Below are 13,999 nucleotides of genomic sequence, written 5' to 3' on the forward strand. Positions count from 1 at the left end.
TTGGACTTGTGTGTCTTTTGTAATGTGATGTTACTTTAAAAATGATTACATGTAAAGCAATTATACTCCAATAAAGATGTTAAAAAAAGATTACAAAAATTAAGCGCAGTAAAGTGTGATTGTACAAATCGTGATAAATTAAGGTTCAACATTTGTTTGCCTACATGCCAATATGTAAATACACATATTTTAAATCCTTAATAAAAGATAATTGTTAGGCTACTGCATACATTTTATATATGTAAAAATAGCTGTGCTTATAACATACCGAAATATTATTTATGTTCCTTTAACTTCCTTGGAGACTTGCATGATAGTCCTTACGCTTAAGTTCTGTTTTCTGCTTTAAAGATACTTCATGGCCAAAGGTATGGACTACATCTAGTCTAGGAAGGTTTATGATTTGGGATTAGATGTATTTCTTAGGAAACCTGACAGTCAGCATTTGGACCACCCAATTATTAAATACTGACTTGATTTATTTCTTTTTTCATCTAGGTGTGTCTCTCTCTTCTGTGGCTTCTGAAAGTGATTATGCTATTCCCCCAGATGCTTACTCCACAGACGTAGAGTGCTCACAGCCAGAGCAGAAGCTCCCGAAAACTTGCTCGTCTTCCAGTGATAATGGGAAAAATGTAAACACTGAATCAGTTTTTTTTTTAAAACATTAATGTATCTGTTAGTTTGAGCCTCCAAAGGGAAACTTAAATATTTTTTTTAAATCTCTTTAATTAGGAACCACTGGAAAAATCTGGCTACTTATTAAAAATGAGTGGTAAAGTCAAGACTTGGAAGCGGAGATGGTTTGTTCTTAAAGGTGGTGAATTACTTTACTACAAATCTCCGGTGAGTGGAAATTGCTTGTTATTTAGAACTGAATTCCTCAAACTATAAATCAGACTCCTGATTGATTTTCTTCCATGTAATGCAATTAATTAGACAAGGCATTTCTTATTATGACTATTATAGGTAATCACTTTGCATTGGTTTTCTTCCTTTCATACAGAGTGATGTAATCAGAAAACCCCAAGGCCATATTGAACTTAGTGCATCCTGCAGCATTTTAAGAGGAGATAACAAACAAACAGTTCAGGTACTTTTTTTCCTTTTTTGTATCATGCAAAACTCAGTTCTCAATTATGTAAGCTAATAGAGTGGAAATTGGGTGTTCAATTGTTTGTTTATTACATTTTGGGGTCAGTCTGATGTCCCAAAAATGTGTGAAACCCTAGGACTTCTTAGTTAAAACTATAATATAACCTGACCTGAGTATATGTAACTCTCCTCTACACTTTCTTTGCCCTTGATCCTTTACACGGTTCTTTCCCCACACTAACCCTCCCAGCCATTTTCTGTTCTCAAACTGTCAAGCTATTTTAGGGGAGGGTTATTTGATAAATGAATTCCCAACAAGATATTCATAATTTAATGTACTATTAAATTCAGAAATGTTTGCAATTTAATAGAGAACCGGAAAATGGCAGTTCTATGAACTTCAGAGGCTGTAAACCAAAGTGGGAAGGATATTGGTGAGCAGAGGGGCTGTCCTGGCTCCCACTGAGTCACATGGCAGAGGTAGCTGCTGACCATTTCACCCACACGTAATGCCAGTCTTGCTAGAAACTTTTGTTAAATTAAAACAAGCAAACAAAAAAAACAAGCTATCGAGACAGTTTGGTATGTATGATTTAAAATTCAGATGCTTTATTTCTGAAATGCCTTCAATAATCATTATTTTCTTATCTTGCTCCTTTGGAGGGTAGAATAGGATATTTTATTAGAAAGGTACATTATCAGTGTTTCCAGTGGATAATAGATGAGGACTGCCAAAAAATGTAGAAAGGAGAATCAGGGAAAACTTTGTCTTGGAGCATGGCAGATAAGAATCATTTGTAGGCTTCTGAAATATTTGGAATTTTTGAAATGTGGCTAATTTGAACTTGAGAAATTGTGAGTTCATAATATTTGGTTACATGTTTAAGAATTCCTCTTCTGCTGTATAGGTTTTCTTATTTTATTTATAATTCATTTCTTCATTTCCATAACAAATAACTTCCCTTTATTTGCTTAAAGTGTGTTATTTTATTACAGTCTGAAATCATTCTGCTCCTCATTTCAACAACCAGGAACCTGTAGCACATTTAAGGGAGAAAAGGAAAATGTAATGAGTAAATGAGATAAAAAACCATGACCCCAAAGCTTAATATTATAAAGAGTTTTAAAGTAAACAGAAGTGAAAAAAATTATTTCAGAAAAAGTTAATTGTCATTCTCACAAAGTGGTTAAAATATGCTACGTGATTTATGGAATCATTTATTTAGAGCCCAGGATTCAAGGTTCAGTATGTTTGTTTCCATGTTAGGTAGTGATGTTTGAAGAATGGACAAGGAAGTGCTAGTATCCTAAAATCTTCAGAGTTTCCTTTCCTATCTCTTTCTTATCCCATTCTAGTTGACCACTGAAAAACACACATACTATCTGACTGCAGATTCTCCCAATATATTGGAGGAATGGATTAAAGTGTTACAGAACGTTCTTCGGGTACAAGCTGCCAACCCCCTTTTCCTCCAACCTGAGGGCAAACCAACGGTGAAGGGATTGCTCACCAAGGTGGGGACTCTTATACATAGCGGTATCCCAGGCAGCGATGGAATTAGCCCCCGATCATAAAAAAGTGGGCATCAGAGAATATAAATATTGAGTATTTATGTTATCTTGGGGTGGGGAAGAGTGTTTTAAGTATGATACCAAAGACAAAAACCATGAAGATGAAAAATGATAAATTTGACTACTCTACGTAAAAAATGTAAATGTTCTTGGGAGCTCCCTGGCGTTCCAGTGGTTAGGACTCTGCTTTTCAGAACCTCTGCTGAGGGCCCAGGTTCAATCCCTGGTCAGGGAACTAAGATCCCACAAGCTGTGTGGCACAACCAAAAAAAAAAAAAAAAGTAAATGTTCTTACCATCAGAATTTCTCTAAGCAGAATTTTTAAAAGACTGATGAGAAGCTTTGGAAAGGTATTTGAACATGAAAAACAAGCTTTTTCTAACCAGTAAGTAAAGGATAAATACCAGTGAGGGGAAGGAACAAAGGACACAATGAGAGAGAAGTAGAGATAGTAGAGAGAAGAAATACAAATGATCAATAAACATGGGAAAACGTTCTACTATCAATAATAATTTTCTTAAAAATAAGAAATAATGGATATTTTAAAAAAATCTGATCAAGGGAGGACCTCTTTTAAAAGTAGGAAATGCAGTATCGACACAAATTAAGAAATTTGCTAGTGAGTTTATTACTTTAGAAGGCAATTTGGCAATGTCTTGACTAAAGTGTTTACTCAATAAATATTTTTGAGTGAACAAATGAATGAATATTAAATGTTTTATGAACATATATACGTACCCTTTGATCCAGCAATCTCAGTCCAAGAAATTTATGCTTAGGAAATTATCTTAATTTGCATAAGATTTAAGTATGAGGATGTCCATCACAGCATGGTTTTTCCTTTCCTATTTAAAACAAATGAGATATAATTAACATACATTGAAATGCAGATCTTAAGTGCAGAATTTGATGAGTTTTGACAGATATTTACTGTCACTCTCTCAAGATACAGAACATTTCCATTACTACAGAAAGGTTACTTGCACATCATGGTTTATGATAAAGAAAAACTGGGATCAACTTAGATGTAGAGTAGAGCATACTTTTAAATAAATATTTATGTAATCAGGTAATGCTTTACTATGCAGTCATTTTAAATGTTGTAAAAGAATGTTTAATGTTTTAGAAATAGGTTATGATGTATTGTTAGGTGATAAAATAGCGTATTACCATAAATACATAAAAATGGTTGTTATGCCATTTTTGGTAAACATGTTTGTAGAAAAATGTCTGACTAAGAAATATACTAAGGTATATTAGATATCTCTGGGTGGTTTTTACTTCATTTTTGCTTAGTTTGCTTTCTAACATTTTTAGAATGAGGAAGTATTGATTTACGCTAAGATAAATATTATTTATAAATTTTTAAGAGTTCAATTGGTCACTTTTAGAACAATACAATAAGATACTTACATGCAAAATATTACCCACAAAAATAACCTCTACGTCATCACTCATCACTCATGTGGTTTATTTATGTAAGAGGTGAAAAATTTAGCTGTATATGAGCTATGCCACCATGTAATTTATACTTAATATTAATGTGGGAATGTAGGTGGGTGCTCTTCAGTAATATTTACAAAGACTGGAGGAAAAAATTGGAGAAAAAAATTACCAATACATTCAACAAAGAGATGCACTATGTTATTTTCCAAAACATTACATTACCATGAAAATGTTTTTTCAGTTACTGATGGGCTTGAGAACTCCTTGGTATTGTGCTGATACGTTTTCCAACGAACACAGTGCCACTTTACATCACATTCTTATTCTAATTCATAGTAACTAGGTGTCCTCCTGTTTCAAGGGCTATGTTTATCAAACCCTTAAGCTTTAATATGATCTCATGGCTAAGGGTTTGTTACTTCTTTCACAATTAGTGTTTTTGTTTTTTTGCTTATTTTTAATTGTTGGCATGGCTTGTCAATTTCCACTCCTGTTACATTTCTGCTGTTCTCTGCTTCCCATTTCACAATTGCATTTTAAATGAGTATAAGTTGATGTGATTATCAGATGACTAAACCATTAGAATTTATAGACAAGATGCTTATTAGGTTTCCTTCCTACCATTTGTGAAGGCTTGTCCACCCCCATATTTTCACCTGCAAAGCCTTATAAGAGAAAAACTCATTCTGAGTGACTTGTTCTGAGCTCACGTTCAGGCTACAATCCCAGATATGACAGAGCAGCATTTGAATACTTTGGAGGGGAGGAGGCTTTTCCAAGTTGTCACACTGTTATTATTAAGTACAGAAATATGTAGGTAGATATTAAGAACTTGATTAATTTGATTCTGGACAGTCACTCTTGCAACTTTTAATGCTTTGGAAGAACATTTCCTATATAAAAATTCATTTATTTAAAAAAAAATGTATTGAGCAGTTACCACATGTCAGGCAATGAGCTGCAGGGTATTAAGATGAATAGGCCACTGCCCCATCCCTCAGAGAGCCTCATATCTATTGGGAAAGAAAAGGACGTCTGCATATTTATAATGATATATATAAAATAATATTGTTGACATGCATCATAAGGTCACAGAGAAACCTAATTTAGACTGTGGGATCAGGAACAACTTCTCAGAGATTTGCCTGTGCCAAGTCTCTAAGGAGGAATAGGAATTAATTTTGGAAACGGACAAGGAAAGGTATCCTGGGCTAGAAGACAGCACAAACAACAGACACAGTATCTCAAAGCAGTGCCACCTGTGTGAAGAGCAAGTCCTTTGGAGAAAAAATTGGAGGGTCCTGATCATGGAGGGCTTTTTTGTCTTGTTAAGGACTTTGTTCTTCATCCTGAGGGTGTTGTGGAACACTTCAGGGTTTGTAACAGGAACATGGCTATATTCATGCTGTTAACAGATTACTCTGCTGAGAGGAAGATGAATTTGTGGGAAGCAAACTGGAGGTTCTAAGAACAGTAAGTGGAAGTGCTTTTCCTCAAGAGGATGGGACTCTGAACTGGTCATGGGGAAAGACACCAGAGGGTGAATCTGAATAATGTTAGGAGGTAAAGTCTTCCGTTAGACTGAACTCAGCGACTAGGAAGTGGGAGAGATAAGGATGGCTGGGTGAAAGACCGTGCCAGATAATAGAGAGCTCAGAAAACAGGAGCAGTTTAGGATGACTAAAAGGTTATTTTGGGAACTGTCAACGTTTAGAGCTTGTGAAGACACCTGAGTTAAGAGGTCCAGCAGGCAGTGGCAACACCAGTCTCCATCAAAGGAGAGGGCTAGGTTGGAGAGAAGGATTTGGGGAATTATCAGCATGGATATGATAGTTGAATCCACGACAGTAAGAGAAATCACCCAGGAAACTGTGTAGGGTGGGAAGAGCAGGGAACTGTTGATGGGACACTCGGGTTCCCAAAATTTGAGGGCACATAAAGGTGATGTATGAAGAGACCCTGGAGAGTAAGTCCTGGAGGCCAGGGGTGGAGTGGTTGACAGGGAGGGTGTGATCTGTAGTGTCAGATGCGGTCAAGTGCTAGGGCAGAAAGTGCCTTGTGGTATGTTGAACAGTAACCGGGTGATGAGTAAGTGCAGTATTGAGTGTGGAGGACTGTCCATACTTTCCAGCACATGAGAAAGAATCAAGCTGGGAGGGAACATGGTGTCAGGAGAGGCACTTTTTCAGATGGGAAAGGCATACCTTGAGTTTCCAAATTGAAGGGAAGAAGCTGGGAGAGAGAAGTGGGAGGTTAAGAACAAAGTCCAGGAAAAATGGGTGATTGGGCATGGTGGGAGGGCACTGTGGAGGGGCTGGACTTGCAGAAAGGTGAGGAAGGATGAAAATCCAAGTTTGTGGGGCAATGAGTGAAATCATGTCTGATGTCCTCGGTTTTCTTTGATGAAGATTACTCCAGTGGACAGTTCCATGAGAGGAAAGGATTGAGAATAAGGGAAGTAAGATATACCCAAGGACAGATAGAAGGATTGATTTACCGAGGGCCCACCTGACTTCAGTGATTTGAGTTCATATTGGTTATTCTTCTCTAAGATGCTCAGAAATAAGAGCAGAGACTTTACATTGTAGTGATGTGAGGACAGTCATTTTTTTCTAACATTTTATTATGTGAATTTTCAAATACACAGAAAAGTTGGAAGAGTATTTTACAGTGAACACTCATATTCCCACCACCTAAATTCCACAATGAACATTTTACTTTACGCATATCAAGATGATGATTTTTAAATCAGTGTTTCATTATGGGCATTTTCAAACACATGTGAAAGTAGAAGGAATAATAGAAAGGACCTTCATATATTCATTACCCAGTTTCAACAGTTATTAACTATGGCTAATGTCATTTCTTAAGACCTCCCGTAACCTTCTTTCTCTTCCTACACGCTCCACTGGATTACTTAAAAACAAATGGAGGTGAAATTTTATTGTGTGGATTTGTTAGAAGCGTGGGAATGCAACATAATCACAGGTTTTAGAGCAAGAGTTGTTTTGTGATCAAATATCAAATCCAAGGTTAGTGGAGAAGGAAGAGAAGCCAGGAGGGAACTGATAAACTGGAATAAAATGGAAGGGTTGGAGGACTTAAAAGTTTTGAATGAGATCGAAGAATAGGAGTGGTGTGAGTAGGAGGGTGGGAGCTGGGGGAAGGTTGGGATCAGAGAGTAGAAGGTAAATTTCAGAAGTGGAGCAGTTCCCAATGAAGGAAAAAGGACCAGGGTGTGGCCAAGCGGATGAATGGCAAAAATGGAAGGCTAGCAAAGGTCTTTAGAAATGAAGAGAGCAAGGAACTGTGAGTTAAGATTGTAGGGAGGCAGTACAGCAAAGAGGCTAGGGCAAGAGTTCAGGGGCCAGACTGCATGGGTGAATGTCCTGCCTCTGACAGTTGCCACTTGTGTGACCTTGAATAGATTACTTAGAGACTCTGTGCCTTAGTGTCCTTTTCTGTAAAGTGGGAATAATAATAGTGCCAACCTCACAGGTGCTGGGAAGATTAAATAAATTATTTAAGCATGTAAAGTGCTTTAGAACAGTGCCTGGCACATCATAAACATGCCAAAAGTGCTAGCTATTATTATCACAAGAGTTGTACCTAGATGCTGAAGTCAGCAAGACAGGTGTCAGGATTTGTGGTGGAAAAGGCTACAGGCATGAAAATATAGGAGAGGGGAGAAGACCATGGGAGCTTATGTTTTGTGTGATGACAAAGGCCAATCAGAATATGATATACTATTTGTCGTCAAAGTTTCAGAGAGAACTGATATAAGTAACTTTGTCATGGATGCAAGGTAAAAAAATCTATTCTTTCAACTATTTAGTTCACCAAAGCCTTGAGGTTTGAGATTGTCTTTAAATCTTTGTGAGGATTCTTCTAGTGTAATTTGTTTCATTATGATTTTTTCAGAATAAGTCAGAATTGGAGGAAATCTTAACATAATCAGATGTACATAAAAAGATAGACTATGTTTTAAAACACAGCTTTTACTGTAAGTTGGCAGAAGTCTTCATTAATTTGTAGTTCCTCAAAGGCACACATTGTTCTCTTTAAAGATAAATCGTTTCAAAAGTATACTCTCTATAGCCAGATGCATTATTCTTCAGTTTTACTAAGACTCCTTTCTGGAGTTTGTTTAAAAGGAGAAAAAAAAAGCTGCATAACACAAGCTATTTAAAACTTCCAGGATATTTATCTGTAAATATATGTTTCTAAATTTAATTAAACCGAAACATGTCTTGCCAAATGCGACATTTTGTTTTGTTTTTCCTCAAGCAACATTTAAATCCATCAAACTGTTAGATGGTGGAGTTATTTGTTTGCTTAAACCATAGTTTTGAAAGCCCAAAGGCTGGCTGCATTTGTGGGTTTAAACGAAACATGTGTTTTACTTCTCCTTATGCATAGTGAGGAAGGAAGCATTTATGAGTAACTACTAGTATCCTTTATTTACATTTTCTCCTTTGGTCATCACAACAGCCCAATGAATGAGGTGTACAGTAATCCCATGTTAATGACAGAACTTGGGAGGTCAAGTCAGTTGCCTGAGGACATCATCCATCCAGTATGAGGTAGAACTGGAATTTAAGCCTTGGTCCATGTGACCTCAGAATCCAGGCCTTTTCTACTGTCGTGACTTGCTGACTGTAAAATCCGTTGTGGCAATAATTTATATTCTTCTCATTGTACAACTGTCAGAGCAGTCCGTTTAAATGTTATGTCATTACAAGGGCCCTGCAAAATATGTGTGCTCCCCACCCCTATATGCTGCCCCTTCCCCAGTGACCTCTCCCCTTCCTCGCTTAGTCTCAGACACATGGGCACACACCGTCTCAGGACCTTGGCGCTTGCTGCTTCCTTGCCCAGAGTGTTCTTCTCTCAGGTGACTGCATAGCTCATCTGCCTCCTCCAAGGCTTGAATCAGTGTTGGTGATGCCTTCCTGACCGCCTTATTTTAAATTGTAAAACACGTCCCTCCTTCTCCAGGCACTTCCTTCTTTCCTGCTGTAGTTTTCTCCTTCGTATTTATCACCATGGGCAAGCATGACAATGGAATGTTGGGCTTTCGTTTTACTGGCCAGTGTCTTGGTTTCCAGGTGGTGGGCCAACTCCAAATTGAAGCCGACTCTAACTATTGCAGGAGAGGGTCAAGCCTCAAGGCAGAAGTTGGCAGGGCTGCCAGGGTAGTGGGATTATAGGGCAAACTCTCAACCAGGCTCACCACATTCTAGGTCTGGGGCAACAGAGCCTATTATCAATCTTACCCACTGATGGGAATGGGGTTCTTGGTGTTTTTCTAGGCTTGAGGGTGTAGCTGGGACTGTCTGGCAAAGATCTTCAATGCCTGTACCTGGGCAGAACTGGGGCAGAGAGGAACTCACAGTGAGGATCTTCATAAAGCTACCAAACGATGAAAAACCTGTGGTATTCAGTACAAATTTTGGTAGAATGTCTTCCACCAAAAAACCCCCCCCAAAAAACTAGGCTTGTAAACTCCTTGTGTTCTTGATGAAGATATGTAGCACGCTGCTGGGTTAGTTGTCTGTCTTCCTCACGAGGCAGTGAGCTCCTTGAGGAAGGAGACTGTGTCTCATTCATATCCGTCCCCCCAGTATCTAGACCAGCCTCTGACTATTCAGAGTCAGGAATCAGATTCAGATTCCATCCCAATCACTTGACATAGTTCCTGACATACAGGAAGTACTCAATATGTAATAATAGCTTTTAGTATTATTATTTTACAATTTTGTGTGTATCCTTCTGGAGAAGGTATCAAATGTGTTCAGTGTATTATTACTCTGGAGAAGGCATCAAATGTTTTGAATGATTGAATCTCTTACATTTTGGAACTCACTAGAATTCTTAGGTTTCAATCTTGTTTCTAACATTAGAGTGTTAAGCCAGAGAGCCCCACAGAGTTATTGGAAATCTATGTAATATAAAAACTATGAAATATACTTACTTGTGAAACTGCATCTTTGAATCCTTAGTCCTAGGCATAGTACTTGACATATAGTAAACATTCGTTAAATGTTGAATGGTGAGCACCAAAGCAAAACATACCATGCTATTACTATAATGGGTAAATTTTAAATAGCATTTGGATAGTCTAGTTGGAATATCACTTATATCTCAAGCAAACTGGATAGCTGAACAACTTCAAATAAAGTGTATAAACTATACTTTAACGTGTCAGAGTTCTGAGCTACATTTGTAATTCTTTGAAATATGATTTCAGGTAAAACATGGCTACTCCAAGAGAGTCTGGTGTACACTTATAGGAAAAACAGTATATTATTTTCGTAGTCAAGAAGATAAGGTATGTATGTATTTTTAATATGCTAATTAGAGGAATTTTTTGTTTGTTATGGCTTCAAGTTTTCCCTTTCACTGTTCTGTTGCTAGCTCAAACTTCAGAATTTTTGATAAGGTTGAAATTTTGCATAAAATTTATTACTAAGGTAATCATAGACCTACAGGTTTTTTTTTGTTTGTTTGTTTGTTTTTTGGCGGTACATGGGCCTCTCACTGTTGTGGCCTCTCCCGTTGCGGACCACCAGCTCAGTGGCCATGGCTCACGGGCCCAGCCGCTCTGCGGCATGTGGGATCTTCCCGGACCGGGGCACAAACCCATGTCCCCTGCATCGGCAGGCGGACTCTCAACCACTGTGCCACCAGGGAAGCCCCCTACAGGGGTTTTGATTCTTAATTATAAGCCTTAGTAACTTTTAATTAATTCTTCTTCTAAGACCTAGAAAAGTCTTCTTCTATCCCACTTTCAACCATCAATTTCTCATATTTTTCAGGTCTGACAGACTAGATAAGGTTGATTGAAGGGAACAGCAAGCTAGGAAAAAAGAGCTGGGAAGGGAAAAGAATGCAGTCCTGTCCCAGGCCCTCAAATCCCTAGATACCACTTATCTATCCATCCATCTGCATATCTGTATCCCATTCGTTCATTTTTAACTAACCTCCTCCCCGCCAAAACTTGAGTTATTGCATTTTCAAAGTAAAAAGATGGGTATCTTCCAAACGTGAAATGTATACCTAATTACCATTGTGCATACCCCATGTCATCTTTGGATTACTGAAACTGTAAAAATTGAACTAACATGGACCGAGAGTATTTGCATAAAACAATGATGCCAGCTCCACAGAACAGCAGCCTGTGACTGATTACTGTGTTAATGAGGCTAAACTTCTTGGTCCACTGACCATGTAGGTCAGTTAGTATTTCTCTGCTCTATTTTCATAGTCTGCACTCTCAGTTCTGACTGGCCATATTTTAAAATGCATGCCATTATTCTCAGTGTCGCTCACGGGTTGTTACTTAACACAGTACAGCCATTGAGAGTGATATCTCTGAAGTAATGTGGGAACATGTTCATAAAAATAATACAAGAATAAGCACAGCACAAAACTGCATATTCAGTATAACCCTAACTCAATTATCAGTCAGGAAAACAGAAGCCACTCTGTGTATTCCAGTTTTGAACAATTTTAATGCAGAATTAGGGACATACATAACTTTAGAAAAGTTGGGGGAGTAGAGGTCGGGGAAGCAGCTGCCACTGAAGATCTGAGAAGCCAGCACCAACGGTCTGAACACAAAGCACAGAGGCAACTGGTACTCAGCAGTTTACTGAGAAGCCTCTGTGATACATCAGCCCAGGCATCTGACTGCAGCTGTCTCAGAAGAATCATGACTCTTCTTTCACGCTTACCTTCCACAGGAAGTTTGGGATTCTGAGTTTATAATTCTCAGTCCAGCACATCTATGTAAAGATACACATAGCAGAAAAGTCAGAAAGAACTATGCCAAAATGTTGAGTGGGAGTAGAATTATGGATGATTTTTTTCTTCCTTTTTTTAAAATAACTTTCTGTTTTTACCAAGTTTCTATATTCGTGTTTTATAAATAGAAAAATAATTTAAAATTTGCTGAGAGTAGAATTTAAATGTTCCTACTACTACTAATAATTTTGTTTTTTATTAAAAATGGATAACATTGATCACAGAAGGAACAAGTCAGAGGAATGTAGATAGCTGAACAGAAATCCATTATAATTACTGGAAAAGTGTTGAGAATGCTTGTGAATCGGTATTAGGCTTACTTCATTTTGTGCTATAGATGTTTCAGAAACAATTTGTCTTTATCTCAATCAGTGTCTTTTAAAAAATTCAGTCAAAATATTTAAAAGCACCCGGTCTATTCACTGTTTATAGAACCATTGTAAATCCTCTGGCAAAAGAAATAATCATCTTTAAATATTGGGGTGGATGGAACCTTGATTGTCATATGATTAGGTATGCCTAAAGCACACAATTAGGATAGTATTGTCATGTATTATCATAGTAGAATTAGTTTTCTTTATCCTATTTTTTAAAGCTTGCTTTTTATTTATTAATGTGAATTTTCTGCCCTATTATTTTGCTTTTGTTTTACTGCCTTTCTTTTTCTAAAAGTATAGATAAGTTAATTTCACATTTTTCCTTCAGAAGTAAATTTTATTCACTCAGTCCCCAGAATGGTGCTTTGCACATAGTAACTACTCAGAAAATAACTGTAATTAATTTAATGGGAAAAAGCAACGTTTCTCGTAAAAGACAACACATTTAATCAAATGAATTAATTTTTTACTATTAATCAGCTATCAGGCAGATAAGATATCTAGGTAAGACCTCACTGAGAAGCCGACATTTTAATTAGGTTTTGAAGGAAGTAAAAGAGGCAAGAGTATTCCAAGCCAAAGGAACAGCAAGTGCAGAGGCCTTGGCAGGAGCATGCCAGGTGTGTTTGAGGAATAGTGAGAAGGTCAGTGTGACTGGACTGGACTCCGTTAGGGAGAGGATAATAGGAGATGAGTTCAGGGATGTAACGGGGACCAAATCGCAGGGGGCCTTATCATAGTAAGGACTTTAGCTTTTGCTCCAAGTAAGATGAGAAGCCATTTGAGGATTTTGAGCCGAGCAGTGACATGATCTGACCTGTGTCTAACAGGAACACTCTAGCTACTGTCTGAAGGGAATTAGGAGGAGACTGGTTAGGAGACTCTTACAGTAATTCAGGTGAGAGCTGATTGTGGTTTAGTGTGGCAATGGAGGTGTGAGAAGAGACCAGATTCTGGGTATATTTTGAAAGATTTGCTGATAGGATTTGTTGACTAAAAGGGTATGGAATATGAGAGCAAGAAAAGGGGCAGTGACAATGCCAGTCTTTTTGGCCTGAACAGCTGGAAGGATCAAGTTGCGAACAACTGGGAAGGGAGAGACTCAGGAGAGCAGGTGGTGGGGGAGGACTTACCAAGTGGCGTTGAAATGCTATTAGACATCTAAGTAGAGCTAGTGTGAGTCAGGAGTTATAAATTTGGAAGTAGCTAATGCATGCTGATGCAAAAGCCATGAGCTTGGATGACATCACCCAGGGGAGTGAGTGTAGATGGGAAAAGAGAGTCCAAGCACTGAGCCCTGGGCCCGAGCATGGAAATGTAAGATGGTAAATGTCCTTGGAGTTACAATGAACTTTTTCAGGGTGCAATTCCAAACCTGACCGAATATTTTAGAAGTTGTACATCTGAAGCAGACTGTGTGTGTTCCTGGAATAAATGGACTTAATTAAAGAAAAGTTTTAAAACAAATATGCTAAATATTCTACACAGCAAATAATGATTTTCATCAGTAAAAGAGTAGGTAAAATTTAATATAAATCATTTTTAGGATGTTTTTCTTACACTTATTAAGATGAAAGAAATCATGGCATTTTTTGTGATATACTACATGTGTAATAAATCATATATGTGTATATAGCCTCAAAACACTCCTCACTTATTGGGGTTTAGAGTGATAGTTAATCACACTTCTTCACACCAGCTGT

The 13,999-nt window shown here is 37.7% G+C and overlaps 1 protein-coding gene across 6 annotated transcripts in view; it reads left to right on the top strand.

The window, feature by feature from the left end:
• The window catches only part of PLEKHH2 (pleckstrin homology, MyTH4 and FERM domain containing H2), a 111,857-nt gene that overhangs the window by 59,732 nt on the left and 38,126 nt on the right, over window positions 1–13,999 (top strand). For 5 of the 6 annotated variants that reach the window (XR_004352845.1, XM_032652893.1, XM_032652894.1 and 2 more), the window contains 5 exons: window positions 499–635; window positions 736–846; window positions 1,007–1,093; window positions 2,452–2,610; window positions 10,364–10,444. Coding sequence is in view for 5 of the 6 variants with exons in the window: in XM_032652893.1 (XP_032508784.1) it covers window positions 499–635; window positions 736–846; window positions 1,007–1,093; window positions 2,452–2,610; window positions 10,364–10,444 (575 nt within the window). In the remaining variant the exon portion in view is untranslated. The remainder of the gene's footprint in view (window positions 1–498; window positions 636–735; window positions 847–1,006; window positions 1,094–2,451; window positions 2,611–10,363; window positions 10,445–13,999) is intronic. The other variant, XM_032652895.1, reaches the window with a different exon arrangement.

This window comes from Phocoena sinus, chromosome 13 (genome assembly GCF_008692025.1).
Source record: "Phocoena sinus isolate mPhoSin1 chromosome 13, mPhoSin1.pri, whole genome shotgun sequence".
Lineage (NCBI taxonomy): Eukaryota > Metazoa > Chordata > Mammalia > Artiodactyla > Phocoenidae > Phocoena > Phocoena sinus.